This window comes from Myotis daubentonii, chromosome 7 (assembly GCF_963259705.1).
Source record: "Myotis daubentonii chromosome 7, mMyoDau2.1, whole genome shotgun sequence".
In the NCBI taxonomy this organism is placed as follows: Eukaryota; Metazoa; Chordata; class Mammalia; order Chiroptera; family Vespertilionidae; genus Myotis; species Myotis daubentonii.
Window position 1 is genome coordinate 44,642,947 of NC_081846.1, and position 27,652 is coordinate 44,670,598.

The 27,652-nt window shown below is 37.0% G+C and overlaps 2 protein-coding genes across 4 annotated transcripts in view; one reads left to right on the plus strand and one right to left on the minus strand.

Annotated features, from left to right (window-relative positions):
• Positions 1-27,652, plus strand: part of GPR155 (G protein-coupled receptor 155) — a 42,264-nt gene that overhangs the window by 8,634 nt on the left and 5,978 nt on the right. For all 3 annotated transcript variants that reach the window (XM_059704032.1, XM_059704034.1, XM_059704033.1), the window contains exons 4-16: positions 5,416-5,815; positions 7,789-7,954; positions 9,063-9,218; positions 10,555-10,638; positions 11,222-11,339; positions 14,573-14,657; positions 15,650-15,740; positions 16,772-16,979; positions 18,381-18,485; positions 20,151-20,287; positions 21,781-21,876; positions 23,894-23,958; positions 26,425-26,562. In XM_059704032.1, coding sequence (XP_059560015.1) covers positions 5,416-5,815; positions 7,789-7,954; positions 9,063-9,218; positions 10,555-10,638; positions 11,222-11,339; positions 14,573-14,657; positions 15,650-15,740; positions 16,772-16,979; positions 18,381-18,485; positions 20,151-20,287; positions 21,781-21,876; positions 23,894-23,958; positions 26,425-26,562 — 1,849 coding nt within the window. The remainder of the gene's footprint in view (positions 1-5,415; positions 5,816-7,788; positions 7,955-9,062; positions 9,219-10,554; positions 10,639-11,221; positions 11,340-14,572; positions 14,658-15,649; positions 15,741-16,771; positions 16,980-18,380; positions 18,486-20,150; positions 20,288-21,780; positions 21,877-23,893; positions 23,959-26,424; positions 26,563-27,652) is intronic.
• Positions 24,061-27,652, minus strand: part of SCRN3 (secernin 3) — a 35,445-nt gene continuing 31,853 nt past the window's right edge. Inside the window, exon 8 of the mRNA XM_059704038.1 lies at positions 24,061-24,381. Within this exon, the coding sequence (XP_059560021.1) occupies positions 24,322-24,381 (60 nt within the window). The 3' untranslated portion in view covers positions 24,061-24,321. The remainder of the gene's footprint in view (positions 24,382-27,652) is intronic.

Genomic DNA, 27,652 nt, shown 5'->3' on the forward strand with positions numbered 1-27,652 from the left:
TTGGACCCACCACCTTTTGGTGTACGGGACAATGCTCCAACCAATTGAGCCAGACTGGCCAGGGCTTAAAAACAATTCTTCTCAAAGGTACTTAAAGAAATATGAGTGTGCCCTGGCTTGGCTCAGTGGATACAGCATCAGCCTGCGGACTGAAGGGTCCCGGGTTTGATTCCAGCCAAGGGCACATGCCTGGGTTGCGGGCTCGATCCCCAGTAGGGGGTGTGCAGGAGGCAGCTGATCAATGATTCTCTCTCATCATTGATGTTTCTATCTCTCTCTCCTCCCTTCCTCTCTGAAATCAATAAAGAAATATATATTTAAAAAATGTGAAAACTCTATTTAAAAAAAAAAAAGAAATATGAGTGTGAAAGGAAACCAAGGTGAAATGTTGATTTCAGCACATCAGAATGGTTTCTTGCCTTGGTCATTAAAAGATACTAATAGGGCATAGTTAAATCCTGTAATTTATTCCTTTAACAATGCTGATAGATAAGTATCCTGACTAATCATAATTATGCTCTAGTGTTTGAGCTGTAAACAAAAAGAAAATGAAGCATTTAACTATATGCCATTAAATAATAGAATGATCTTATCTGGGTCTTTGTGGTATTTGCTAGGGCTTGAAAATCTGCCAGAATTAAAATAGGAGCCACAGTGGGTGGTTAAATTTATCTCTTAGTTCTTCAAAGCTATGTAATAATTCCTCATAGTGGGTTTCTCCTCACCCCCAAGAGCCTTATTTCTAATTAATAATTAGAGCTTAATAGTTGATATAATGATTATAAATCTAATTTGTTAGTAAGGGTCGCTGCTTTCATATATATTTTTTTCAGATTTGAAAAATCATCTTCAGATTGGTAGCAAAAGAATGGCACTAATTTATAAAGACATGATGTTAAGTAATTATGCAAATGAATGGCAGAAGTGGACTGAAATTTCCCATGTTTAACCATAATCTTTTAGTAATTTAGCAAGTATTTATTTATTCCCGATTTTTTGCTGTCCCGCTAGACCAGTGATGGCGAACCTTTTGAGCTCGGCGTGTCAGCATTTGGAAAAACCCTAACTTACCTCTGGTGCCGTGCCACATATAGAAATTTTTTGATATTTGCAACCATAGTAAAACAAAGACTTATATTTTTGATATTTATTTTATATATCTAAGTGCCATTTAACAAAGAAAAATCAACCAAAAAAATGAGTTCGTGTGTCACCTCTGGCACGCGTGTCATAGGTTCGTCATCACTGCGCTAGACTATACTTTTGCCTTCAAATACATGTCCAACTAACTGGAAATACCCCAATAATAACCTGTTTTATAAATATTCAGAATATGAAAAGGGAAGAAAATTTGGATATAAAAAGAAAACGGGTTAATGAACAACAATTATTGTGTCTTAAAAAAATACATTTCTACTCTGAAACCTTTGACATCCATTGATGTGTTAATTCCACTCAGCAGCTATTTTCAGGTTTTCTCAGTACTGTGCTGGGACCTGGGGGCTATAGGAACTTAGAATGAGTTGAGGTGGCACTAATATGACCAGAGTCACCCAGGGAAGAGGATATCCATGAGACAGATTGCAGACTTGGTGGAAGAAGCAGCACCTGAGACAGGCCTGAAACAGTAGGCAAGAGTTAGATGAGAAACAAGAGATTTCAAGAAGTTGGGGGATGATGGTCAGCATGTAGAACTAGTCATAAACCTGGCATTTGTCTGGTGTAACTATGATATTAAACTGGCTGATGGAGGCTTTGCACTAAGGAATAGCTAAGCATTCCCAGAGAGATGAGCTGGTAAATAAGGGGCCCGTTGAGGAGACTGGACTGTGAATGTCAAAAGAAAGGTTTTATAGCTGTTCTTGTGGGCAGTGAGAGTTATGGGAAAATCTTATTTTTTGAAAGTCAAGATTTAGATCAGTGGTTCTCAACCTTCTGGCCCTTTAAATATAGTTCCTCATGTTGTGACCCAACCATAAAATTATTTTCGTTGCTACTTCATACTGTAATGTTGCTACTGTTATGAATTATAATGTAAATATCTGATATGCAGGATGGTCTTAGGCGACCCCTGTGAAAGGGTCGTTTGACCGCCAAAGGGGTCTTGACCCACAGGTTGAGAACCGCTGCTTTAGATGATATTGTCAGCAGTGAATAAAATGGATGAAGGGGTGGCCAAGAAAAATCAAAAGGATATTGGTTGGAAACACATTAAGTAACCCAGTTTTGAAATTTTTGACCAATGGTATCAAAATATGAAAAAGAAGAAAGTACTTGGTGATTGGCTAGCCATAAATAATAGATGGTTGCTCAAATTTGTTTTGCTCTTTAAAACAATTTAAAGTCTATTATATGATGGTGATTAAATGCTAGTGTGCCAGGAAAGTAAATTCTGGAAAAAGGCATTAATTTAAGGGACTTTGTGGGCTGTAAGTTGTCGAAGTTTATGTATTTTATCTTGGCCATGTGGGAAAATTCTTGTGCTCAGATTGAAAACACAAGGCTTTTCCAAAATATATTTTCCATTTTTAAAATTGAGTGGTGAGCAGGTATGGATGCCTTTCTCTTAGAATATCTAATTAGAAAAAGTTAGCCCTAACCGGTTTGGCTCAGTGGATAGAGTGTCGGCCTGCGGACTGAAAGGTTCCAGGTTCGATTCCGGTCAAGGGAATATACCTTGGTTGCGGGCACATCCCCAGTAGGAGTTGTGCCAGAGGCAGCTGATCAATGTTTCTCTCTCATCGATGTTTCTAACTCTCTATCTCTCTCCCTTCCTCTCTGTAAAAAATCAATAAAATATATTTTTTTAAAAAAGAAAAAGTTAGCTACCTATAAATAGTTATTAAAAGTGCTACTTTTTTTTTTTAATCCTCACCTGAGGATGGTTTTTTAAAAGTTGATTTTAGAGGGAGGGGAGGAGAGGATAGGAGAGGGGGAGAGAGAGAGAGAGAGAGAGAGAGAGAGAGAGAGAGAGATGGATGAGAGAGAAACATCATTTGTTGCCTCCCGTATGCACCCCGACTAGGCACTGAACACACAACCTAGATATGTGCCCTGACTGGGATTGAACCTGAAACCTTTTGGTGAACCATATAACACTCCTACCAACTGAGCCACCCTGCCGGGAGCAAGTGCTGCATTTCTTCCTTAAAAGATAAAACCTTATGAAACATGAAAGAAAACCACTAAGAATTGTCGAGCTAGTCCATCTGGTTTGAAAATTGGAAAGAATTTGTGAAATTTTATGTAATCAAACATGTTTTGTTTAACCATTGCTTCATTTCAGAGATGTTATAGACCTCTGTATGTGCTTAACTTAAGGAAGGGAATTGAATCTTATAAAACGTCGTCTTTAGCTAATGAGAACAGGTGAACTTCTACAGGTTATATAAACTAGTTGCATAACTTTAATGGAACATGTGCATGACATTAACTGAACCTAAGTATCCTGAGTAAGTAAACTAATATATTTTCCTACCAGTGTCACTTTATCTTAATGTAAATTGAGAAAGCTAATCTTTTACATTTTTTCACATGATTGCCTTTCTCCTGGTGAGTGATTGTGGCTGTTCTTTTATCTTTCTTAACCTCAAATCATTTAGGCATCAGCCTTTATATAATAGTTTGAATAATTTCAGAACTCATTGCCAAAAATGTGCCTAGAGACCAGGTTGCTTACTTCAAGGCTCTAAGTTGCCCTGATCAACCCATGACCAGGTCACCAACCCCCACTTCTACCAAGAAACGCGAAAAGTCTGATCCAACCCACGTACCACTTCTAAGGAGACTTAACTTATGCAGTGGTTACGTTCATGTACAGTCAAACCCTTGAAAAATCTCTTAAATCACCTACAAAATATAGCACACATATTTTGTATATATTGTACCATTTCTCCTAAGTCTAACACAGCCTGATTTTTTTTTCTCTAGCATTGTTGTTCTTCAGTGAACAGCAAGTGAAGTAATTCATTTGCATTTGGGGACCTGCTTTGTGAAAAAAACCCAAAAAACTTTTGTCTTCCTTAGAGAGTAGTTGAATTTGTGTTAAGTGTGAATTACATGACTCCACTGTATACCCCTCCCAAACATTTCTTTTTTTTTTTTTAAATATATTTTATTGATTTTTTACAGAGAGGAAGGGAGAAAGATAGAAAGTTAGAAACATCGATGAGAGAGAAACATTGATCAGCTGCCTCCTGCATATCCCCTACTGGGGATATGCCCGCAACCCAGGTACATGCCCTTGACCGGAATCGAACCCGGGACCTTTCAGTCCCCAGGCCGACGCTCTATCCACTGAGCCAAACCGGTTTCGGCCCAAACATTTCTTATCCACCTTTCCATCCCTAATTCTTCAGTATCTTCACTGGTCTTCCCTAAAGCCATGCATTCCCTTTCATTCCTCTCAAATGGAGGCTGCCCATTTTGTCATCGCCTGCATACTACATGAGCAATGGTAGATAGGGCTGACATCCTCATAGCCACCTTCTACCACTATGAGGCCATTATTATTTGCTCTTTTGTAAAAATTGCCTCTTTGAGGTTCATGCTCAGCCTCATTGCTGTCGTCTGCTGATCTCATTCTAGTCATTCCTTCTCATTCATTGAAGACTTGAATATCTGGCTGTTATCTTCTCTGCCCCACGTTTTGCCATTATCTTGTTTGACTTGGCATCCATGTGAACTACCCACCAATTTCTCTGTCCCCTTGACCTCCTCATCTCCAGTGATGTTTTTCTCTACTCCATTTCAGCCACTAACTAACATGCCCACCCTAGGTTATCCTGGACTTACTCATCTGGGAAATATTAAATTCAATAGCTCATTCTCTGACTTACTCTGAACTCCAAAACTTCCCACTGCATCTAATTCTTAGACTTTGTAGAGACTCCAGTCTCTTTTCTGTAGCATAGCTTGGACTTAGTCACATCAGTGTTCATTTTTGAATTTGTTGTCTGCCTCTTGCTCGTCAATCCTCTGTACCCTGACTTCTACCTCACCACTCCAGTGGAACTTCTCTCTCAAGGGAACCAACAGCCAACTACCTTGTTGCTATTATTACTTAAACATCCTGTTATAACAATTTTACTTTGTTTCTTTTAAGAATTCTACAATTCTTCCATTTTATTGTGACTAGTCTAAGCCTCTACTTAGTAGAATTTAGTGGGTATTACTAAAAATAATTTGTAAAAGTTGATTATTATTTTATAAGCTAAATGTTATTTAACAGTATGTTTTTCTTTTTTTCAAATTTCCTGCTAAAATCTTTTTACAAAACAAGGCTAATGTGGTTGTTCTGCATTATTTAGATTTAATTTATAATATGCTATAATTACAGATAATGTTATACACATAACTTATTAATATGTTTCTGTGGCAATGATTTTAAAATCTATTTTAATTCTTGTTTTGCAGTTGAAGCTTTATATCAAAGTACATATCCAGAATATCTCCAGTACATTTATTTGGTGGCACCAATATCTCTTATGATGCTAAACCCTATAGGGTTCATCTTCTGTGAAATCCAGAAGTGGAAAGACAGTCAAAATGCTTCTCAAAGCAAAGTAAAAATTGTGGGACTTGGACTTCTGCGAGTAATACAGAACCCAATAGTATTTATGGTCTTCGTTGGCATTGCCTTTAATTTTATTCTTGATCAAAAGGTGCCTGAATATATGGAAAATTTTCTGGATGGACTTGCAAATTCTTTTTCTGGATCAGCTCTATTTTATCTTGGTCTTACAATGGTAGGAAAAATAAGGAACCTGAAGAAGTCAGCATTTGTTGTACTAACTCTTCTCATTACTGCTAAACTGTAAGTTGACGATTATATTTTGTGAAAATCTGATTTAGTCAGTTCATTGGGATGTGTCTGCAACTATTTTCTCCTTCAAATAGTTTGATAATAATAATTTCTCCTCATGAATAATTGTGACTTAAAGGAAAATGTGATGTTGGTGTATTGTGCAAAGTCCTTTCCTTATTCCATGTAGGTTAGCCTTTCCATTTTACTGTTAGAGGATAAAGACTATTGGTTTTTCCTCAGCTTTAATATAATTTTATTTAATATCTCCTAATGTCCCACTTTGGTAATATTTATTAAGTAATTTTGAAGGATTTCTGAGTTTTCTAAATCTGTTAAAATCCATTAAAATCTTAGTTGTGACGAGAACAATAATTTTGAATATAAACTGTTTTTATCATCAATTTGGGGAAAATATTCTGTAATTCTGAGGGTGGTTGAAATTTCTAAATATAAGTAAGTCAATATGTATGATTAGTATCAACCATCTGACCCTAGCCTATCAAATAAGAAGTTATCAAACCCTCAGTTAATAGTTCTACAACTTACTTAGCTCCTTAGCCATGGCGTTATACTTCATGGTGCAGATGACATCGATTACTGCAAGATTGTCCCAAGGTGCTTGGGCATTCTTAACTATTGAATTCAGCTCTTGTGTTGACAGTTAAATTTATGAGACCAGTGGAATATAAAATAGTTTCTATATTTTTAATAGAATACAAATGAATGTAAATTCTGAATATTATTTTTGGTAGTATTATGCTCCTCAAAAATGAAGTATTAATTAGTATTGGTACAGTACTAAATATGGTTCTAACAGTAATAGTATTATTAACTTATAAGTAGAATTTAAATATTCTCATTCTCTCTTTTTTCTGGGTCTTTGATCCCTATTTAATATTTTCATCTATTTTTTTTTTAAATACACAGAAGAGTAGTTCTTTACTCCATTCTAGCGCATCTCGCTAGGTCAGCGGTTCTCAACCTGTGGGTCGCCAACCTGTGGGTCGCGACCCCTTTGGGGGTCGAACGACCCTTTCACAGGGGTCGCCTAAGACCATTGGAAAACACATATTAAATATATAATTACATATTGTTTTTGTGATTAATCACTATGCTTTAATTACATTCAATTTGTAACAATGAAAATACATCCTGCATATTAGATAGTTACATTATGATTCATAACAGTAGCAAAATTACAGTTATGAAGTAGCAACGAAAATAATTTTATGGTTGGGGGTCACCACAACATGAGGAACTGTATTAAAGGGCCGCGGCATTAGGAAGGTTGAGAACCACTGATCTAGGTACTGCTGTGACAGTATCATCAACCTTGTTCTTTTTAAGGGAAAGCTCTATTAGCTCAGCTACTACTGATAGTGCTTTTTTTATGGAATCCTAAAGGATCTGTTTAATAATTGACTCCACCGGGTCTGGATTTCACTAATTTTCTGCTCTATTTCCACTTGTTTCAGTTCCTTTGCTACACCTTTTTGTCTCTCCAAAGATGAAGAACTCGTTGTAAGATACCTATTTTTCTACTGGTTTTGAGAACCTAATTGAGCAGCATTGTTATCATTACCTGAACCATCTAAACCCTTAATCATAATAAAGATCAGCTTTGTTTTTCAAAAAGGAGTTTAGTAATTTTCTTTTTAAAAGTTTGCTCAGATTGTCAATATTTTAACATTTCCTTGAACTAATAGAGGAAACAAGAAACAGCAGCTATTACAACTTTTACAAACTTTTTGCAAGAAAATTACTGTAGAGCAAAAAAAGTCTGATTTTCTTCTTCCCAATATTTCAAGTTGAGTTCTTGATTCTTCCAACAAAATGTCCACAGAAGGCATGCAGAGAACATGTGCATGCATGTATTCTGGGAAGGAGAAGAATAACCTAACGCCAACCTTACTAGAACAATTTACCACCTGGGGACCAGCATGCTTGGATATCAAGTGATGATGCATTTCTTGTTTCTTCAGCCTGGTGCTGCCACTTCTGTGCAGAGAAATGGTGGAAGTCTTGGACAAGGGCGACAATGTAGTAAACCATACAAGTTTATCGAATTATGCATTTTTGTATGGTGTCTTTCCTGTAGCACCAGGAGTGGCTATCTTTGCAGCACAGTTCAACATGGAAGTAGAGACTGTATGTATATACTACTTTCTAAGTTTGATTGTTTGTGTGGTTAGTAGAAAATGAATTTTCAAGACACAGAAGTTAGCATTTTTATGAGCATTTGATATCTATAATTTATTTCATGGTATATAAGAGGGCATCATGTAACAGTAGTTATTTAATCTGGGGTAATTATTCAGCCAGGACGTTTTCCATTAATCTTTTTTAGTTTCAAATATTTAATTGCTTTACTTATACTTAAGCCTAAAGGTTATTTATGGGAGGATAACTTTTGAAATTTTGAGGGAAAAATTGTATTTCATTCATTGATAATTCAACTACCAGATGCAAAACATCACATAATCAACTGCAGTAAATAGCTAAAATCAATTAACACCAAATTTTTAACAGTGTCTAAGTATATTGTAATTGTTATCTACAGCATTAGAGTAAATGTTTTTGTTTTTTTATCCTCACCCTAGCATGCTTTTATTTTGATTTTAGAAAGAGAGGAAGGAGGGGGGCGGGCGGAGAGAAACATTGATAGGAGAGAGAAATATCAATCAGTTACCTCCCATACATGCCCCAACCTGGGATTGAACCTGCAACCTTTTGGTGTACAGGATGACACTCCAACCACTGAGCCACCCTGCTAGGGCTAGAGTAAATGTTTTTGAAATATAACATGAAGGTACTAAGTTGTTTAACAAAGATCAGTTTCATTTTTAATCTGTAAAATGTGTGATAATTTTCTCTTTTGAATTGTTTTTATTGCATATATTTCATGAAACAGTACGTAAGGAAACTGGTCATAAGTTTAATTAGATCATTAATATGGTTTACTTCCTAGAACCTAGAAGATAACCATCAGCTGTGGAATGTCTATTATTTATTATGTGCAAATATAAGTTGAGCATAGATTGGAAAGGAGCTAAGGGAACTTATCTGTGTTTTCTTTTAAGAACTCTCAGAAAGGGGGAATATGGTATTAGATAGCATGTTGAATTCTGTGATGTCTTTTTACTGACTCTTGCTTCTATTTTAGAATGCCTTCGTGTGCTGTGGCTATTTAAAGTTTAAGGTAATTGCTTAAGTGTGACTGTGACCCTTTCCTCAATTTGTTTTTTTATTTTTGCAGATAACCTCAGGGATGGTAATAAGCACATTCGTGTCTGCACCAATCATGTACATTTCTGCCTGGTTGTTGACCTTTCCCTCAATGGACCCTAAGCCATTGGCATATGCCATCCAGAATGTTAGTTTTGATATAAGTATTGTCAGCCTGGTTTCCTTGGTAAGTATGGTTCAATGAAAGATGAACCACAGAATGAGTGCAAATAGCTTGGTAAGAGAAAGTTAGGGATTTAAAAATCTAATTTCATAGGCAATAGAGAACACTAAAGCCTACACATAAAATATAATATCAGCCTTCTAAGATTTGTCTTTCTAACTAGAGTTAGAGTTATATAGCAGACAAGGCCTGAGATTTAGTCAGACCTGGATTTGAGTCTTGCCTTATCACAAACTAGCTGTACATCTCAGTGGAGTTACCTTAAAGCCTCTAAGCTTCAGTTTTTTCAGCTATAAAGTAGACATAATAATTTTACCTATTGCCTTGGGTCAAGGATCATGAGAGACAATACGTGTGAAAAGCATTCTGTACATAGTGAGTCACTATACATATACCTGCTGTTGTAGAATCACGGGGTTGAGGGATCCTCGGGATCACATCTAACCACCCATTTAATGTTCATGAAACTTTTTGGATATACTAGCATCTAGTTCAAGTTAAATACTTAAACATTTGACAACTAGAGTATTTTATAAATCAAGATGCCTACTAAATTCAAGCAGTATTTTGGCTAAAAAAAAAAGAAGAAGAAGAAGAAGAACTTTTACTGTTAAAAGAAAGGAGGTGGGGATGAATATGTATATTGGCAACAAAAAATGCATAATAAATGTAACTTTAGAAAATTTTACTTTGGTTACATATTCTTAAAATCTATGCCCATTGGTAAGGGCAGTTTGGGGAGAAAGACAATATAAGTTTTGATTGACAATGAGGGGAGCAAAAAGAAAAATCAACAAGCATACTTGGCTGGCCACTGTGTAGTTGGAATAGAAACCCAATCCTTTTCAATATAAGGAATGCAAGATAATTAACCATAAGGTAGGGAATGTGTATTGTTGAAGTAAGATAGCCTGGAATTTAGACACTGCATGAGTCAACATGATAGAAAGTAAAAGGGAGAACTTAGTGCATTGTAGCTGCATCTCCCTCTAAAGCTCTTTTCCTGAATAGTTGCCTATGAACCTGTGTCCCATCCCAACCACCAAAGGCAGGGGGAGGTAGAACATGGCCCTGGTCAAGGCATTAATTCTTAAAGACCCTGTTATTTTTTGTACAGTTAATTTAGCATAGTACCTTTCCATGCTTTTTATTTTACTTTGGACATAGTAATTTATCTTAATACCTTTTGGGGAACTAGGCAGATGAAAGTAAATAAGAGATTGGAATTTCTTCCTGAATCAGGATAAAGTGGATTCTTTAAAGAGACTAATCAATGAATTCTATAAGTAATTATCAAGATTAAGAAACCTGAATAACTTTTGAACCTTTTGTCTTTAAGATCTGGTCTCTAGCTATTCTTCTTTTGAGTAAAAAATATAAACAGCTTCCTCATATGCTTACAACTAATTTACTCATCGCTCAGGTTAGTAAACTTATAGATATTTAGAACTATGGTTTTCTCATTGAAAATTACTTCTCTGTGTTTTTTCACTTATAAAGTAAAAAATGTTTTTTACCAAGTACAATCAATTATAATTTGATTACAATTAATTTATGCCTAATTTATTAAATATTGTAATAGGTCTTGAACTACATAAAGTTAAGGTTAATAATAGCATTTGATTATAATTTTGGATTTTTAATAGAAGTAATTGAATCATTAAAAATTGAACTCTCACAGTCTTATTTTTCTAGTTAAGTCTTTGCATGTCTCAAGTTATAATGGAAAGAAGTTTAGCATTTTTTATGTAAACTATTACTAAATATAAGGTTAGTATTTAGAATGTTGTCATCTGTTTTAATTGAATATGTACATCGTTAAAGACTCTGTATAAGAAGGGTTGTGTTTTTTTTTACCATAAAACTTTAAGTTTAGTATAACAGTATGCAATAGTTGATAATTATTCAGCAATAATTTAAACTGAATAATTATATTTGCTGTGACTAAAACATGAGTATGACTCATGAATATGACTGACTGTTTCTTTACATATTTTGTTCTTCAGTCTATTGTCTGTGCTGGAATGATAATATGGAATTTTGTTAAAGAAAAAAATTTTGTTGGACAAATTCTGGTGTTTGTTCTATTGTACAGCTCCCTCTATAGCACCTACCTATGGACAGGTAAGTTGGACCATGAATGGAAATTTAAGTCTGTCCCCCTCTCCATCACTAGAAGCCCTCATCTAGTGATCTATTTGAAGTCTCCTAGGACAAGATTAAGGCATTCTCTCAGGCAGTTCCACCTACTCACGGAGGCAGTCTGCAAAGCTGAGTCCTGTTTCCTGATGTACTCAAATTCTGCCTGGGTTTGGATAGTTCCCTCTCACATGGTCCTTTTCCTTGGAGTCTTTGGCTCTAGGCCACAGTCAGCACAGCTCTCCTTTGGAGACACCAAAAGGACAGGCACTGGAGAAAGTAGGGGATGGGCAGAGAGGTCTGAGGCATGTAAGGTATATCCCAGGCTCACTATTAGAGTCCAGCTGAACTGAATGAAAATTTCTGGCTCTGCCTTAAGCAAATGATTTCACTTTTGCAGTCTCCATTTCCTCATCTGTAAGACTGGGTCATTGCATCTTACAGAGTTATTTTGAGAATTAAATGAAATATGGGTATTTATGCCTGGTACACGGTAGACACTCAACAAATAGAACTATATTATTAAATAGAGAGGAAAATAATATGAGAACAAGAAAAGTAAGGAGTAAAAGGGTATAGAAATAGAAGAGTACTTAGTAAGAAAGACTATTTCTCATTTTAACGGGCTCTAAAAAGGATATTCAAAATGGTTTAGCACATTGCTCTTTTGAAGTATAATATTTATTTGAATGCATTCTGGTATGTTTGTGAAACATTCTATCTGGTTGTCTTGTATTCATACCACAAATGTGAACCTAGAAAATGGCACATAAAAGGAAATTGTAGAATGGCAGGGCTGGTGATAGCCACTGTTAGGCAGGTGTCAGGAAGTGGCTGTGAGAAACTGGCCTTTGATTTCATGCCTTCAAGATCAAAAGTGGAGCCTAATGTAAGCCAACAACCTTTTGAAGTGAAGCAACAATGTAAAAATTCAGTGCAAAGAGAAGGTTCCAGCTTTTTAAAGGCAAGTGCACCTTGCTTAGCGTAAGAGACTTCAAGTTAAAACAGCTTAAGGACTTTATTTCCAAATACAGATAAACCAACTTGATCTCTAATACTTGAGTTTATTGAGGCTAAGTTTATAATAAGAATAGGAAAGCAGGAAATAGGTCAATGTATCAAAAAGCCACAAGTCTCCCTGACACACTCTTCAAACATGCATACCAAAATCTATCCCAAAATGTTGTTCTGCATTTCCTGACCCTGATGAAGGGGCCCTTTAACCTTGAGAATATTTTGATATAATAGATTTTAGACCTAAAGTATCATTTTAAATCATCCCATTCAGCCATCTTTAATTTCTCTCATTTGCATACCATCCTCATGATTTTTGCCATATCTGCATACCACATGCCCTTGTTTTTCCTTAAAGTTGATTCACTTTTTTTACTTTAATAAATTGAGCTTTATAGTAGTAAAATCTCAGGTTTCATGTGATAGCTAAAAATTTTTGAAGCACATGCTAAAATAAACAGGTAACTAGTCCAAAAAAATGTCACCCTGTGCCACCTCTTGTCCCTACACTTTTGGGAACACTGGTCTGCTTTAAATTTTTCATTTTGCAAATTAGGGAAATAAGGCCCAAAGAGTTTAGCTGATTCGGCTTTGTCAGTGATAGAGCCAGGACTAGACTGCACCTGTTCCTGTATCAGTCTTTTCACAAGGAGGAAATAATGAACATCAGAACTTTAATGACCATCAGTATTGTAACACAGTTGGCACACTTTTGTGATTGGTTACTTGTATCCATGGCCCTTTGAAAACCTGAAACTATAAGCCTTTACAAATGTATTTAGGGAAGAGCAGGGATATTACAGTATCTCTTGACCTTGAATAATGTGTGGTCCCTTTTAAAGAAAAAAAAATTCTCAAGGACCTTGGTGTTGATTTACGTTATTTCTAGCACAGGGTTACTCAATCTGTACAACCTTAAATCTAGGTATGAATTCCTTATACACAGCTAATATACAACGTTAAAACTAAAGCAAATTCACAGATGAGATTCATACAAAACTATAAACTCAGTAATTCTACCTAGCAACATTCATCAACATGACAAAGGGTTTTGTTTTCCTAATCTGAATCAGAGTTTGAAATGTAAAATGGAGGGGGGAAAAAAGGGAAATGTAAAATGGAACTCACTTCTCTTAGGGATTTTTTGTTGTTTATTTCTTTAATTTGGCCTGCCTTTATTTCTGTGGGTTTATGATCTGGTTTTCTCATTGCTTTTCTCTCTTCAAACGGCCACAGAACCTTCGTTTGTACCATGTGTTGGGATATCGTTTAGCCTTCATTTGGCTCAAACTGAATATAAAACCAAAAATAATCTCTAAAATCATAAGTCCGAACTTTGGTTATAAGGTGGGCATTTAGGTGATTGTCATTGAAAAGATACCAAAAGGACTTAAAATTTCTCAGATATTTCCAGGTACTGACAAATGTGTCTTAGGAACCATCAGGGCCCATTGATCTGAGTTTTAGAAACACTATTGATAGAGTTGGACTTGCCTCCATCAGGTGGCTGGGTTCCCAGTCCTGCTCTGCCCTCTGCTGGCTGTATGGCTTGGGCAAACCCTTATTTCTATATCTGTAAAATGAAGGTATAATTTAAAACAGTGGTCCCAACCCTATAGTTCTAAGCTTCTATAGCATGTAGAATTTGTTAAATAAGACATTAATTGTATAAATAATTGGGTATATGGTATAAGGAGAGTTGAAAAACTTTAAAACATTTGTTTTTGTATTAAGTTAATATTATATTTAAAGTCCATCCTATAGACTTGGAGCTTTAAAAAAAAAAAAAAAATCCTGCATAAGAATTGCTGGCTCTTTCTTAGCACAAATAGAATGGGAGTGTTTTTATTATTAGAATTATTCCATAGCTGCTTAAAAAAACAACCCTCCATTTGCCAAATATACTTAGATTCCAAACACATCAGTCAAAAGAATAAGATGATTTGGGGCTTTTGAAAAAAGTCCTCATGTATAAAACAAGAAGGTTTGAGTAAAGACATGATTTAGGAGGGAAAACTCAAATTATTTTGAATTTAAAAAACCTGCTTCAAAATATTGGGGACAGCACTTACTTAGAAGGAGTAAATTCTAGGGCAAAAACTGCAGACTGCTCCTGAAATGAACTTAGTTAAATAAAATTCCATGAAGTCTGAACAACATCAAGAATAATTATGTATCTTTCAACCTTTATTTCTTGCTCTTAGGCCTTCTAGCAATTTCTTTGTTTCTTCTGAAAAAGAAAGAGACGGTACAAATTCCTGTTGGAATCATCATAATATGTGGCTGGGGGTAAGTTGGTAGCTTTCTGTTTGTTTACATGTTTCTGTATATACAGTGTTAAACAATAAAATTTGGCGTCCATGGCTGAAAGAAAGGGTTTATTAGGCCATTGCTAGCAAAAGAGAAGATCGTTTTGGGGGCATGGATTTTGAACTAGCAGCTGCATGGCTAGGTAGGAAAGACAACATATCCATTGTCTCGCAGTTTGCAAGTGTTTTTATATATTATGTAAGGGAAAGGGAGAAGAAAGATGTAAGGTGTTGAAAGAATGTATGTTAGCTATAGGCAAAGGGGTGGGAGAAAATGAAGTGGGCCAGCTCTGGGATAGGCCCAGAGTCTACAAAAAGAAATGTCCGCTCCTGTGGATTGGCTGCGGGCAGCAGTCCAGAAAGACCACGTGCAAACAAAAAGCAGAGACTCCTGGAGTTTGATGGTTTCTGGCTAAAACCTAACCTGTGGAAAGACCAGTCAGGCGTGGATCTGCACCTCAGTACAGAACTAGGCCAGGCAAGAGAGACAGAGATGATTCCTACCAATCTCTCCAACTGCACAGATGGCCTTACCTCCGTTAGAATATTTCCTCCAAAATATACTATCTGGCCTTTGTCCCTTTCTTTTTGTTAATCCTCACCCAAGGATATTTTTTCCATTGATTTTTAGAGAGAGGGAGAGGGGGAAAGATGGAGAGGGAGAGAAGGAAGGAGGGAGGGGGAGAGAGATCAACTGGCTGTCTCCCGCTCACAATCCAACCACCACGACTGGGGCCAGGGATCGAACCTGCAACCCTTTGGTGCAAGGCCGAGTAGCCCCCAGGAATCAATCCGAAGTTCCAACAGATGTACAGAATGTGTGCAGTCGTTGTTAGTTGGCCCCCAGCCATTAATTGACTAACAGTTCTGTCTCTCCGTCTGCTGTAACTTAATTTAGAACACCTCAGAATTTTCTTCTTGTTAATAGCTACCATTCATTCTGCCTTTCTCTCTAAACCCTTGTTATTCCAGAATTCCTGCTATCCTTGTTGGTGTTCTTTTGATAACTGGAAAACATAATGGAGATAGCATTGATTCAGCCTTCTTTTATGGAAAAGAACAGGTGAGAAGAATGTATTGAAAGTTCTGTTCTTGAGAACGTCTCTCTTTAGCTTGTTAATGTGTTTTTCTATACTTACATTAAAATTAACTCTGAAAATCTATTCCAACTTACCGCATATCACACTGGTGATCCTACATCACTTTGTTAAGTCATGTCTCAAACTATGGTAAAGGTTTTAAATGGCTAAGTTTTTTTGTTTTCCTAAGTTTGTTTTTAGGTGAGGATTTCAGATGTTTGAAACTTACTGAGTCTTCTTAAACACACTTATGAATTATGTTTAATTATGTTTCCTCTATTGAAGGAAAGCATGATTAATTTAAAGCCATTTATTGAGTTAGTAATAATAATAAAAGCCAAAATCTTGATTTTCAATCCTGTAGTAAATATAAATTTCAGAACAAAAAGTATCTCAGAGAAAATGTGCTTGAAAAGCTAGAGAGAAGAGACTTGTGGGACCTGCTGAATCAGAAATTCTCCAGGGGGTAGGGCCCACAGATGTGTGTTTTAGAAACCTCCTCAAATAATTTGGATTTCTCACTTTTTTGTTTTGTTTTGTAATTTTGAATTTTATTGGGTTATTGTGAGAATAAATAAGATTATACACATAAAGGATTTAGACTAGTATTGCCATATAGTTAATACTCAGTAAATATTAGCTGTAATTATTTATTTTTGTTATTATTACTATAACAGAGTCTCTAGTTGAAGTATGCTTAAACTATGTATTAAAGCAAGCAAAAACTTTGAAGAGAAGGGCTGCAAACAATTATTTAAATTACTTGTGGAAGAAACCAATGGCATGATGCACAGTGAAAGAAGTATCTAGAAAATTTATATGATTACAAGCAAACTCTGATTTTTCTACAAGTAACTTACATCTCTTCCACACTCTTCTTTTTTTAAGAACCATTGTAATAGAGCATTTATAGCTATGGAGCTATTGCATTTTCCACCAAAAAAGTACCCTTAACCTATTCGACTAAAATTATAAAGATAGAATTATGAAAAGTGGCTTAATGTCTTTTTGGCAGATGATCACCACATCGGCCACCCTGTTCGGCAGCATTGTGATAGCCAGCATATCACTCATGTGTATGAACCGCACCACCCAAGGAAGCTACGAAGGTTTCAACCAGTCTCAGAGCCACAGTGCAGCAGAGCCTGGGAACACTGCTTTTGAGGAGAGTCCAGTGCCAATAAACGAACCCGAACCTTTTGCAAGTTCTATCCCAGAAACAAGTATGACCCTTAAATATAAAGGAACTCTTATATGCCTGTATAGCATGTGTCCTCAATGTGTTGTTTAAGGGCACTTCCTTGAGCTACCTTGAATATCACAGGTATTTGTCAGAAAAGGAACTTGAATGATAGTCGATAATAGAAAGAGCTTGCAAGTTCATTAGATTCTTGTTTATAAATCTTTTGTGAGGACAGTCTTTTGTTAAATCCTAAAACTTCCTTGGACCTGAAAGTTTTAGAGAAAAGTAACAACTTAAGGAGGACCCTTTTTAGGAAACTTAGCATCTAGACTTGTTAATTTAACAACTTGTATCAGGCAAGCACTATTAATAAAATGTTAAAGGAGACCTGACTGACGCAGGGTTAATAGCATGTCAGGAGTTGGCAATATGAAATCAAAAGTTCAATTAATAAAAGAGAAGGCTAGTGGTCTACTTATATATCCAAGTTATGTTTGAAGGCAAAGACTGCCATAGTAATGTTCTTGGTGGCCATAATCTGTGTGTGTGTGTGTGTGTGTGTGTGTGTGTGTGTGTGTGACTTCTGTGACTAAATAGAGGAAAACTTACAGTTCTGTAGAAGGTGGCTCCGTGTGACTTCTGTAAACCAATCTACCTATAAACCAGCAAGAGACTTTTAGCAGTATTTTATTGAAAAAATTATAATTGTTTTTACTACATCTTCTAAACTAGTAGGAGACATGTTCTTGAAAGCAGTGAGTTTTGAACTAAACCTAAAGGAGGAGAGTGTTTATTTTTATTTTTATTTTTTTTGAGGAGAGTGTTTAGATGAATTAACAAAAGTGGTAAGTCCCTGTCGTACTAGGCCTGGAGACCCTAAGTAAGCACGGGGTTTGTGGAGGCCATTAAAGAGTTGTTCTGAAAGAAGAGAAGGGCCTTTGCTAAATGGTGGGAGGGGTTGGACAGACAGAGAAGGGCCAAGCCAAAGAGAGCTTTCAAATTCAGACAGAGGAATTTGAATGAACTACCGTAAGCAATAGAGCATTGGGACCTGTTTTTGATGAGTGATTAAATAAAAGCTGTGTTTTAGGAAAGTGTTCAAATTCTTAGTTCCCAAAGCACAGTGGAAACTAATGGAACAGCATGGACAAAAACATTTTTCCTTGTGTCATACAGTGAGAAGACAATGTTTAAGGGAGCTGATCCTCTGCCTCTCTAAGTGTTAACTTTTCTGTATAAGTACATTTGAATACTTTTTGATAGATACCTTGTGACAACGTTTCCAATGAGACTGCATGAGAAATGTGTGTGTGTTTATAAATGGATTTGTTTGTTTGGGGTTTTTGTTTGATTGGTTTTTGGTTTTGCTTTGGCATCTCTTGAAGTTGTCCATTTCTGTTGTGATTGGGCTCTGTCCTCACATGTTATTTGATCTATATAGGGTGCTGCTCCTGCTTCATGGGAAAAGGTGAATTATGCTGCTCATCCACAGAGCCAGTAACAAACGTAAGCTCTAGTAGACCTGCGACGCCTTCCTCTGAGAAAAGTAAGTACCCCTGAGTTATGAGGATGGGCCTATAAAAGATACACTGATTAAGAATATGTGTTCTCAGCCCTAGCTGGGTAGCTCAGTTGTTTAGAGTGTCGTCCTGATACACCAAAATTGCAGGTTGGATCCCTGGTCAGGGCACATACAAGAATCAACCAGTGAATGTATAAATAAGTGGAACAACAAATTGATTTCTCTCTCTTTCTCAATCAATAAAAATTTAAAAAAATATATGTGTTCTCAAATAAGATGGAAGAAAGTGCTAATAGGATACTCATGCATAGACAGAATACTCAGTTTAAAATAAAGTTCTTATGATGTAGTAATAGGTAGTATTAGACACACACACACACATCAATTTTTCCAATAAATTTAACCCTAGTGATAATTCTAAGAAGTGTAACCTAACGACCATTTTTTTTTTTTTGGCCTATTTTTCTTGTCTTAGCAGCTGAGACTTCCCCCTCTCCCTTTCTCCAGGGCCAGGACTAATTAATTAGGGCTTAATTACATTTTTAATCCATATACTTAAAATATACCCTTTCTCATAAAAAGAGAAATCTTTCAAAGTAATAGCCTTTTGACATATAGACTAAGAGACTGAATCACATTTGTGGTCTGGACTTCAAATTATTTAAAACAATTGTTTATAACACACTTATGTGAAGTTACAGTGTACTTTTAGTTGGTTATATTAATTTATAATTAAAGTTGAAAGGGAAACAGTAAAAAGTCTCCTTTATAATGAACCGTAAATCAACCATATTATTGCCAAAGGCATTATGTTGGGTTTTTAAAATATGCTTTACATATTTTTATTGATTTCAGAGAGAGGATGGGAGAGGGAATTAGAAACATCAGTGATGAGAGAGAATCATTGATCGGCTGCCTCCTGCACACCCCCTACTGGGGATTGAGCCACAACCCGGGCACGTGTCCTGACTGGGAATTGAATGATGACCTTCTGGTTCATGGGTCGACCCTCAACCACTGAGCAACACCAGCCAGGCAGGCATTATGTTTTCATATCACAAATGCTGTGAAGAGTGTAAGAAACTAGACGCCCAGTGCACAAAATTCGTGCAAGTGTGGGGTCTCTAGGCCTGGCCAGCGATCAGGGCCGATTAGGTTCCTCGCCTCCCTGCCTTCCCGCTTCCCCGCCTCCCCCTTCCCTCGCCACCCGTGCACCACCACCATGCAGTTCCCTGCCTCCCCGCTTACCCCCTCCTCCTTCCCTTGCTGCCCACGTGCCACCACTGCACGGTTCCCCACCTCCCCACTCCCCCCCCTTCCTTCCCTCACAAACCGCATCTGCCGCCACCCACCCCTGGTTCCCTGTCCCAGCCCAGGGGCCTGGCCCTGATCATTTATTACAGGTAAAGCTTGAATTATTAATTTAGCCTTAAGTATATATTACATTGTTGAATAGTGTAGAAGGGAGTTATTGCATACTACTCTTGTTTTTTTCAGATAAAAACACCCTACAAGTAGAACTCTCTTGAAACAACATGAAGGAGCCTTCCTCAGATTTCATTTAAAATGATATACTGGTTCAGAGCTGAATGTGCATATGTGGTGTTTTGCTTAGGAAGTCATTATGAATTTAAAATGCATTCAAATAAAAAGCTCTGATTACAAATTGTTGTACTTACTGTTTTATAGATGATCATTGTGAGAGTCGCTGTAACTCCCAGAGCTGCATATTAGTCCAGGAAGAAGAGCAGTATCTACAGAGTGGAGACCAGCAACTGACTCGACATGTGTTGCTGTGTTTACTTCTCATTATCGGCCTGTTTGCTGTAAATGTTTCTTCTGATTTTGTTTTGGGGCCATTTCTTTAAATGTTTGGCAAAGGTTTTATTCAGGCATCTGGGAAAAACTTAGTTACTACCTTCCAGGGGAGTGGCAGCTAGGCCATCTGAATCCTAATCTTGAGCTAAATGTTTTTTGGAGGAAAGAGGAATAAATAATTCACATTACTGTGTTGCCTAGATGTCCAGTAGCTTATTTTGCTTGGAACCACTTACTCATTCCATACTCTGGACCTAGAATTTGGTAAGACGAGGTATCTTCGTGATGTGCGCAGAGCCACCTTTTCCTAGTGTACTCCTTGACTGACCTCAGTGGATAAACGCCCGCGTGGTCTCCCAGAAGATATTCCTCAGATAAATAAACTTTAAAAAATAATTTTTAAATTATGAAAATAACATAACCACTTCACATAATAGATACTTACAAAATAGAGAAAAGAAGAAAAATATCCATCATACTACTGTCTTCTATTTTTTAATACATTTTTCTAATCATATATACAGATTCTGCTTTGTCACTTATGTCAAGCATTTGCACGTTGCTGCATAAATGTTCATAACCATTACTTTTAATGGCTCCTCAATAAACCACAGAGGAGATACATTATAATTTACCAATTCCTTACAGAGCCTTCCTAGTTTTTTTAAAATGCTCTAATAAACATTTCCATGCAGTATATTTCCTTATGATAGATTCTCCAAGTTGGGAAACTTGGATCAAATAGTATAAATATTTCTCTGCCTTTGGATGAATTTTACTAAGTTGTTTTCCAAAGGAGTAGTATAGGTGTTTGTAAAGTATCCTCACCAACACTGATTATTATAAACATTTTAATTTGATAATTTTATAGGTAAAATATAGCACTTTATTTTAATGCATTTTTTTACTACTAAATGGTTTTTATAATTGCCTTTATGTCCTCTTTTGTGAATTATCTGTTGTTTTTTATAATTACTAGTACTTGAGATGGTTCAAATGTAACTTGCCTAAAAGTAGAAAATGGACCATATAACCTATGAGGGACCCTCCTACCCTTTTCACACTGGGATGCTCATTACACAGAATGATATCAACCAGCGCCATTTTAACTGCTGTTTAAGAACAAAAATCAAAAAGAAATGCTGCCAAGAATTGTTGCTTAGTGATGTGATTGTTTTCATTGTGTAGAACTAATTTTAAAATCACTCCTGTCTTAGGCTAGTTGGCAGTCCTGATATATTATGTAAGCTCTGTATTGTGGCTCATGTCTTCTTGCTTCAAATCTGATCAGAATAGATGCTGTTTGAGTGACATCTGTCAAGAGGAGAGGTTGAAACTTCTTGTTTGAAAGACAAAGCCTCTATATTCTCTAGGTGTTTTTCCCTTTCGTCTTTTTCTCCCTAATTATTAAGTAGTAGGTAAGTTATTGTTCTGTGTTCTGGATAGAGAGAAATGATTAGCTTATTTCATTTAAAAATACTATTTTCTCCTTCCTTTACAGAACCTTTCTAGTTGTTTATGGTGGCTATTCAACCAAGAGCCTGGGAAACTGTATGTTGAGTTACAGTTTTTCTGTGCTGTATTTAACTACGGCCAGGTATTTATTTACTGAGAACTTTGAGGGGTTTTTGTTTGTCTGGATGGGGTGATTGGGGGTGGCAGGACGGATGTGCTTTTCTTTTAAATCAAAAGGGTTTCGTTTGTTTGCCAGCTGCTGGTATGCGTGACAGCTGACAGCTGCTGCCTGTCTCTAGTAGAGATGGATTATTATATTGGTTAAAGTCATCACAATGCACACTGAGTGTTATAGTCAGAAATACTAAATCATTTTTTTTGCTTTGGTTTTGAGATAAAGAATGATAATGTAAGCAGCAACAAGATGTTCCAAGCACTTTTTAAACTTTGTTGTGGTCTTAATAAGTCACTTTGGGAAAATGACTTACCTTCTCTGAGCCTTTAGTTTAGCCACTTAAATTGGTTTACATTATTTCATTTACATTTTGATATTTCTTGAACAATAGGTACTTAAATCTTTTCTAAAAATTATAAACTGGTGTATAAGTAAATGTTGGCCAGGTATAGATAGTAGTTACCATTCCTTGAGAGGATATAATATACTACCATTGGTAAGCATTTTATAATAACTTTCCCATTTAAATATTCACAATACTTGCCAGGTAGACATTATCATTCTAATTTAAAAATTAGAAACTAAACTAAAATTCTATGAAGAACTAATACAATGGTGCTGTTGTCTTTATGTCATTATTAAAATGAATATTTAAGGATAAATGGCATTTTGCATACTGGAAAAATGTCTTTTATGTGCAAATTTCAAAATTTGATTCTGTAGTCAATCACTTACTCTTAATTAGAGAATATTAGTCCCCAGATTGAGTATAAGGTTGATAAAAAGTGCTACTTAAAATTATTGGGTTTTCCTATGAAATCTAAAATAATTGGCCATGTGAGTTAGTTAACATTTATTGGTAGATATCCCTGAAAGTTTTTCCATAACTAATTTTTTCAAAATATTTAGAGTTTGTTTTGCCATTATTGTGGCCTCAGGCAATTTATTACAGACAGACATGAGCATCTCAAGGGCCACTTGACGCCCACCTTACAGTGGAATACTAAGATCAGATTTTGTACTCAAGAACTATAAAATACTAGGTGGAAAAATCATAGCCTCACCCAGCATTTTGCATTTTTAAAGCCCACTCCAAGCTGAGCCGTCCCAGGACTAGGACTGGGAAAGCTTCACAAACAAAAACAAATGCCAGAATGTTGCGTTTGAAATACTAGCCCCACAGCTATGGCTCAAGTGCTTCAAAGGAAGGAGAGAGATACCACCACCTTCCCACACACACACCCTGCACTCCCACATCCCATTTTTCTCTTGGGGATGTATTGAATGTTGTAGTCAGATCATTCCTTTTTGGTTATTTATAGTTCTGGGTGAAGAAAGGTAGGTCCTCATGTAATATATTGCATTCTCCATCCCAACTCCCACCCACCCGCACTTAGATCCTTACCCCATTGTGCCTGACAGATAGCAGTTCCCAACCTCCTGTCTCCCTCATTCTGATCACAGCTCATATCTGGTGCCAGTTTGCCTCATCACCTCCTTTAAAGCCCTTTCACTAAGCACTAGCCAATTTCACTTCACATAAATTTTATTCAGTTGCTGCATTATATTCAGATACTACAGCATTTTTAAGTTCTGTAATTTCTGAAGTTTTAACAGAAAATTAATAAGGAAATACTTAAGTACAATATGAAATATTTTTTCTTTTTTAAAAGAGAAAAACAAAGAAATAAAGCCCTAAATGTTTTCATTTTCTTCAGTAAGCCAGCACACACGTGTGGTTGCTCAGCACTGGTTTATATCACTCATCATGATTAATAGGACAGATGATGGGCAGAGGCAGCCAAATATCATACTTGCCTTCAGGCACTACATTTTAGAAGGTCTTCCTGTGCATTCTACTTAAAATGTTGCTTTAATCATACATGTTTGCTTCCCCAATCACTAAATTTGGTGGCTTCCACAATTTCTCTGTCTTGAAATGTTATTGTTGTATTCATAAAATCTAATTTTTTTTCTCCCATAGGGATTTATTTCCTTTGGCATCTTTGGATTGGACAAACATTTAATCATTCGACCTTTCAAAAGAAGGTAAATTTATTTGAAAAAAAATAATCTATATCTGTAGATGCTGCCGGAGGAAATGAGACCCTTTCATGGAGTTGCAAAGAAAGCATTCCAGGGACCCACGTATGGGAGGATAAGGCTTAGTGGTAAGGTTTATTGTAGAAAGAAAATCAAAGGACTGTCCTGGGGCAGGCAGTTCCGTCCTGCTGTGAATGAAGTCCAGCCTTGTCTTCATCAAGCCCAGACAAAGACCAGTGCCCAGAAATCCTGTGCCATTGGTTCAGTCCATGTGAAAGCTTAGTCCAGTTCCGCCTCTGTCATCGTCCAGCTAGCTTAGCTTCTGTTCCTGGCTGTCCTCCAGCTGGCGCTGCATCGGCATACACAGGCTCACACTTGGAGCTGATGAGGTGTGGCGGACCCCAGGTGGCCTCTAGGGCCACATGGCTGCTATGGAAAGAGATGGCGGGAACAAATGGGGAGAGCCCGTGTTACAGAGGGAGAACTCTGTTAAGCTGATTCTATTACCTTGGGCTTGGTAAGGACTAGGTGCTTTTTCAAACTAACCAATCCCCTTCCTAATCTTTCATGGGCTGCTGGTTCCTCCCCCTAAGAAACCCATTTCCTGGAACCTTCAGGGTTCTGTGTCCCTTATCCAATCCAATCCTTTTCCCGGGCTTGGCTCTTACTGCACATGCCTCACAGTAGAAGCATCTCCCCCTGCACCATCGTGGCTTCGACTGGGCATGTGCCCAGCAGAGGAATTTCTCCTGCTGTTTTATTCCTTCTCTGGAAATGACCTAGAAGGACCCATACTGCCCCTTCAGGGATTGGGTCCTGGTGCAGCGGTGCCCTGGGAAGCCTATGAATGCTGCAGCTTCCTGGTGAAGCAGGCTCAGTGTCCAACTCAGCTCCCCAGCTGATGAGGCTTCTTAATGTCTGATTCCCTTTGCTCCCTTCCTTTATTAATATCGAGCTACCTACCCTGACATAAAGGTGATGACAAAGCCACCTATTAAGATACTGGTATTTGTAAGTCTTTAGTAGCTAACTGCTGGGAGACCACAGAAAGTGTAAATCACCACCACAGATATTTGTTGTAAATAATTGCACAGAAGATATTAGAAAACTATTATCAATCTAACATTGTCATTTACATTTTAATCAGAAATGAGGAATGCTGGTTTCTATCTGTGCCATTATTAGCTTGGTGAAGAGTTACTTTGAATTCAGATTGGAAATTTCTTTATGAAAAATATGAAGGGAGCCCTAGCTGGTTTGGCTCAGTGGATAGAATGTCAGCCTATGGACCGAAGGGTCCCAGGTTCTATTCCAATCCAGGGCACATATCATAGTTGCAGGCGCTCCCCAGCCTGGGCCCTGGTCAGGTTGCATGCAGGAGGCAACCAATCGATGTGTTTCTCTCTGTCTTTCCCTCTCTTCCCTAAAAATCAATGGAAAAATGTCCTCAGGTGAGGATTAAAAAAAAAATGAAGTAAGAATACTTCAGCTTGTGGGTGGGAGAAATTGTGGGGGAGGGAGGTTTAAAAAGTCTTGTACTTCATTTGTTTTCAAAGTCAAAATTAGTAGAAACTATAAGTGCTAATGGAATTTTTACTACTAATGATATAAAAAGTGCCCAGCAAATGTTAACTGTTCTTTCTTCTCCTTGTTTTTCATCATCATTAACATCATCATTAAGATATAGTTGTTAGAGTCATAATCCTGTCATGGGAGAGGAAAAGTATAATAGAAAAGTCACTGAACTTAGCAGCTTCATAATGTTAATCAATTAAAATAGTCAACAGAGCCAGGCCGATGTGGGTCAGTGGTTGAGCATCCACCTATGAAGCAGGAGGTCACACCACATACCCAGGTTTCAGGCTCAATCTCCAGTAGGGGGAATGCAGGAGGCAGCAGATCAATGATTCTCTCTCATAATTGATGTTTCTATCCCTCTCCCTTCTCTGAAATCAATAAAAAATATATATTTTTAAAAGTTAAGTAATATTTTTAAAAAATATTACTTAATATTACTCTGGGCTGGCAGAAACATAATTGTTCTGAACTCCAGATTCTATTATGTGCCTTTTGGATACTGAAATTGGAAAATGATTAAATAAAATAATTGATCTCTGTAAATTATTTTTGCATTTCCAACAGTAGAATGTAAAATAAAAAACTTCATTTATGGTAGAAACTGAAATGGGTCAAACATGTCTGGAGGTTATTTTATAAAATGTCCAGAACAATTTAATAAAATACCCCACTGCACCCCATCTTACTCCCACCCTAACCTACTTTGAATAGGAAACTGAATGCAAGCTAAGTATGTTTCTGCTTCAGACACTAATGATGTCTTGGTGTCGCAGATGACAGCTTTAGTAAATGACAGCTTTGAAGCAGCCATGTTGACGGGGTAATAAGCAGGACGGGTTCTCTCTCAGTGCTTTTCTTTCCTTAAAAACGGTCTCCTTCAATTTTGGTTTTCAGACTTGAATTTCTTTGGAACAATAAAGAAACAGCGGGAAACAGGGATTCTCCTGTTCCTGAGGAAATAAAAATGACCTGTCAACAATTTATCCATTACCACCGTGACCTCTGTATCCAAAACATAGTCAAAGAAAGAAGGTAAGTATAGGTTCCAGATAATTATATTTTAACTGATAATTTTGGTTTGTAATGCAGTTGTGACTAACTACATGATTATTCTTTTTAATATCATATATACATGCAAAAGTTAAAATAGTATAGGTCGGTTTATAGTTTAAGAAACAGCATACTATAAGAACCATTATCACTTTGATTTTTATAATTTGAAATGTCATATAACTTCCTATTTCCTTAAAAACAGGAAAACTTTAGAAGGAACCAAAATGTACTTGAATATTAATATTCACTTCATGATAACTATTAGTGTCTCTCACAAAACTTTGAGATACATTGGATTTAGAAGTGATTTTGTATGCCCCAGCCCTAGTTATTTCATATTACTAATGATGCTGTCAAGAAAATGAAGTGAAATTTCTTCTCTTAATCAATTCTGCTGCTTGTTATTTACAGTAGCCAAGATATGGAAGCAACTTAAGTGCCCATCAATAGATGAGTGGGTAAAAAAGTGGTGGTACCTATATACAATGGAATATTACTCACCATAAACAAAAAACAAATTTTAACATTTGCAACAGCATGATTAGGCCTAAAGGGTGAAATATGTCAAACAGAGAAAGACAAATACCATATGATTTCAATTATATGTGGAACCTAAAGAGCAAAATAAATAAGCAAACAAAATAAAAGTAGTCTCATAGATACAGAGAACAGACTGATGGTTGTCAGAGGGAAGGGGAGTTGGGGGCTGGGTAAAAAGGTGAAGGGAGTATGAAGTACAAATGGTGGTTACAAAGCAGTCACAGGGATATAAAGTACAGCCTAGGGCAGCGGTCACCGACCTTTCAGAGACGCTGGCCTAGGCAATATATTCAGTAATCCTATATAATAAAGAGCTAATATGCAAATTGTCATCATGCCCTCACACCGTGATGCCCTCAAGCCGTCACAATCCATCACCAGGAGGCGGTGTGCACGGCGGGCATGCGTGGGTGGGTGGGCTGCATGCACGGCGAGGCGAGTGCAGGTGGGCGGGGAATTGATGCTGCATGCGTGGTGCGGAGGTGGGTCCCGGAGGCTCCGTGTGGCCAGGCCTGGGGGTCCCGTGGCT